Source organism: Balaenoptera borealis (genome assembly GCF_965194805.1).
Source record: "Balaenoptera borealis genome assembly, chromosome: 12".
Lineage (NCBI taxonomy): Eukaryota > Metazoa > Chordata > Mammalia > Artiodactyla > Balaenopteridae > Balaenoptera > Balaenoptera borealis.
In genome coordinates this window covers 46,517,138-46,520,867 of record NC_138869.1, presented here as the reverse complement: position 1 = coordinate 46,520,867, position 3,730 = coordinate 46,517,138, and the positions used below count along the sequence as shown (strand labels likewise).

The following is a 3,730-nucleotide window of genomic DNA, read 5'->3' as shown; positions in this document are numbered from 1 at the left end:
GAAGGGAAGTTTCTGGTGATGAAAAAATAAGAGTCAGGGAGGCAGAAGACCCAGGTTTGGTTTCAGCTCTGCTTTTTTGTGTAGCTATGTGATTGTAGGCAAAATGCTGAAACTGAGCCTCAATTTTCATCTTGGAAAAATCAGGGAGGGTGACTGTGTGTGTGTGTTTGTGTGTGTGTGTGTCTGTGTGTGTATTGTCCTAGGAATTCTTAATATGCCTTCCAGAATTACAAATGCTATGACTATATTAAAATTGACCAAGGTTAGGAAAGTTATTTTCTCCTGCTAGTTACCACAGGGTTGGAGAAGAGAGCAGTTCACAACTCACCTTGCTTTGGGGTATAAGAAGGTTTACAGTGACGCATGAGGCTAGCGGATTTGCATTACACTGAACTTCGCCAGTGTCTGGATCAGGAGATAGAGGAAGACTGCCACCCTCACGCTTTCCTCTCTAAGAGGCTAGCTTCTGCTAGAGATATCCTGGACCCCTAAGAGACAGAGGAACAATTGAAGCTACAGGGCAATGACCCAGACTCTCCTCCAGACATTCCTGTGAAAAAAGGGTCCCATTTCTTTGATATAATAGAGATATCTTGAGATAAAAGGAGGCTACATACTTTGAAGGTTCTCTTCCACTAGTACACAGCAGTTCTCAAATTTGAAACACATCAGAATTTGTCACAGGGCTTGTTAAAGCAGATTGCTGTGCCCCACCCCAGAGTTTCTGCAACTGTAGGTCCTGGGCAGGGCCCCAGTTCTGCATCTCTAACAAGTTCCCAGGTGTTACTGATGTTGCTGTTCCAGGGACACCACTTTGAAAACTATCAAGAACGGTACCTAGTATTCACTAGAACAGTATGCTCTAGAACAGTTATCAAGTATTCACTCAAAAGTGGGGAGGAGATGGAGCAAGAGAAAGTAGCTTAAAAATTTTTTTAAGGTGTTAATTAGTCTGTAAGAGTTCACCTTGAAAAAAATCTTAATGCCGAAATAGATCAGGCTTTAAAACCAGCTTTTGAAATGTGTTCATTACTAAAGGTTACACCTATGAAAAGGATATTTACATGCCTTTTAAAATGAGTCATTTTCATGAAAGACACCTGGCTCAGAGGAACTACCGATTTCACCATTTTGGCACTTAACTGGGTGTTTTACAGGGCCTGAGGGAAATGCGTAAAAAGATAAATCACATAAAACCCTGTATGCCACCGTGACGGGTGTCAGAGAGGCTGAGGGGTGGGGGTGGCCGCGTGGTGAGAGGCAAAAGCACTGCCATTAGGGCCAGTAGTATGGTTTCCATCTCCCGCCTCTCCCAGACAGGCAAGGGAGACAGGGTTAGCCCTTCTCTCACTTTCTGAAGATTCCCTTCCTCACGTTTCAGGGGATCATCTTGCAATTCTTGGATTCCTTTTCCGAATCAAATAAAGACACATACGCATCTCTGGAGGAAAATGTCTGTATTAAAAGCCAAAAAAACACAGAAGTACAAGAAGAAACGCCCATCTGGCCACGTCACTGGATAGATCGACTTGGAAAAAGGTTAATAAAGTTCATTTTCAGCGGTAACAATATATCAGTGTTAAATCATTCCCATGCCTCCTCCCCCTTTTAAATAAATTAAAAAACAACAAACTTCAAATACTGTGTTCAGATACAAAGAGCTTCCCTTACTACAGCAATAGCAATTTGATTTTTTTTTTACTAAAACTTTCATTTAAAACGGTTATTAAATATATAAAACAAATACACAGGATTTGGTCATTTTCTGCCATGAATATAGGGCACGTGGGTGCGGGAAGGAAGGAGGGCAGGGGGACGCAAAGAGGGGAAAGGGCCCCATTTCCCTCCTCTCCGTCTTCCAAGCTGCGGATCTCACCCTGCAGGGCAACGGCTTGCATCTGCTTTTCGGAGCCAGAAGCGCGGCACAAACCTGGCTTTTCCCACACGCTGGGGCCTCTTCCGCGGACCCCTCCCGGGAAGAACTAACGGTCACTACTGCACGAAGCACACCGGCCGAGTCTCCCGGCGGGAAAGGCACCGAGAGCGCGGACATAGGGCGGACAAGGGGAGGAGTGGGGCGGGTCACTTGGTCGCCGCCCCCGAGGTGACGGCCGCGGCTGCGGCGGCAGCGGCTGCGGCTGCGGCTGCGGCGGCGGTGGTCCCAGCGGGTACAGCGGCGGGGGCGGCGGCGGCGGCGGCGCTGGCGGTGGTCCGGCGCTGCTCCATGCCGTTGGGCAGGAAGCCGGCGATGATGGGCACCGGCCAGATGAGGGCGGCCACGCTCCACACGACGATGACCAGGGTCATGAAGCAGGCCACCAGCGTGGACTCGATGGGCTTGCGGTTCAGCCGCCAGCCCGGCTCGCCCTGCAGCTCCTCCAGGCTGAAGTCCAGGCAGCAGAAATGCAGCGGCTCTCCCTGCAGCCACAGCGGCCCGGGGGACTCGGCTGCGGGGTAGGCGGGCAGCGCGGTGGGCGCCCCGGCGGTGGCGCCGGCGGGCCGGAGGCGGCCGGGGCGGCGGCCGCGCACCCAGCCGCAGCCCACGCAGAGGCGCAGGTCCTGCTGCGCGCCGCCCGCCGCCAGCCCTAGGTGCTCGATAAGTAGCGGCGGCCCGACTCGGTGGAAGGCGGCGGCGAAGAAGGCGCGGCCGTGCGCGTTGGTGGAGAAGAGGAGCAGGTCGCACTGGAAGCCCCGCGGGCGGCCCCAGCGCACGAGCAGCGAGCTCAGCATCTGTCGCTGCACGCTTATGTTGCACGGCGCCGCCGCCTCCTCCTCCGGGCCGGGGCGCTCGGGGGCCCCGGGCGCCGCCGAGGCCAGCAGCCGCGGGGCGGCAGGCTCGTCCGCAGACGACGCGTTGACCGAGGCGTTGAGGGGCGCCCCGAGGAGGCCCGGCGCGTCCGCGGCCCCGCCGCGGGCGGGCGGCAGCGGGCAGGCGGCGGCCAGCAGCGCGGCGAGCAGGAGCAGCATGGCCTGTGGCGGGCGCCTACGCGCGCAGGGCAGGCGGTGGCTGCATGGCGCGCGGGAGACGAGCCGGCGAGCTGACGGCTGGACCGCGGGGACTGGCGGCGGGCGGAGTGAAGACGCGTCGGGCCCCCCTCAGCCCGCGGGCGCGGCGCGGAGGCGGTGGCGGCGGCTCGCTTGGCGCGGAGCTCCCTCCCGGCCCGGCGGTGTCTGGGGTTCCCCGCCGCCCCCGACGCAAGGGCCCTCGGACGGCCGGGCAGCTCTGCTTGGCCCTGCGCGCGCCGGGAGCAGGATTCCCCGACTCGGCTCCGCCTCCCGCGCGCCTCGCCCCATCCCGCCCCGCCCTCCGCCCGCGAGGCTCGGAGACTCCGGGGAGGGCGGGGTTGCACGCGCCGCGGCGGGAGCGAGGGCGTGGTCGGGCGGGCCCGGAGGGGTGTAGGCAGCGTGCGGGGTGGGACTCCGAGGCCTGCGCGTGGGCCCGGACGGTCGCTTCTGTGGCTGTTGTCCGATAGTTTGGGGCGGGGTGGGTTGGCCCGGCTCGCGAAGCCTGCGGACGCGCCCTGGCGGCCCCGCCACACCGCCGGAGTCCAACTCCAAGAGGCGAAGGCGCTTTGAGGGAATTGCGTCCTCGGAGGGAGGCTTTTGTCACGCCTGAGGCGGGCCTGAGATGTCTCACCTTAGTGCTCACCTAGACCTCGCTCCTTTTACAGAAGGTAAAATTGAGGCGGAGAGAGGGGGAAAGACTTCCCCAGGCCACCCCAAGAGCCAG

The 3,730-nt window shown here is 58.7% G+C and overlaps 1 protein-coding gene across 1 annotated transcript; it reads right to left on the bottom strand.

The window, feature by feature from the left end:
- Nucleotides 1-1,442: 1,442 nt before the first annotated feature.
- On the bottom strand, nucleotides 1,443-3,315 carry TMEM158 (transmembrane protein 158). Its single transcript, XM_082347499.1, has one exon. The coding sequence runs from the start codon at nucleotides 2,965-2,967 to the stop codon at nucleotides 2,083-2,085; it is 885 nt and encodes a 294-aa protein (XP_082203625.1). The 5' UTR covers nucleotides 2,968-3,315; the 3' UTR covers nucleotides 1,443-2,082.
- Between the last annotated feature and the right edge of the window lie 415 nt (nucleotides 3,316-3,730).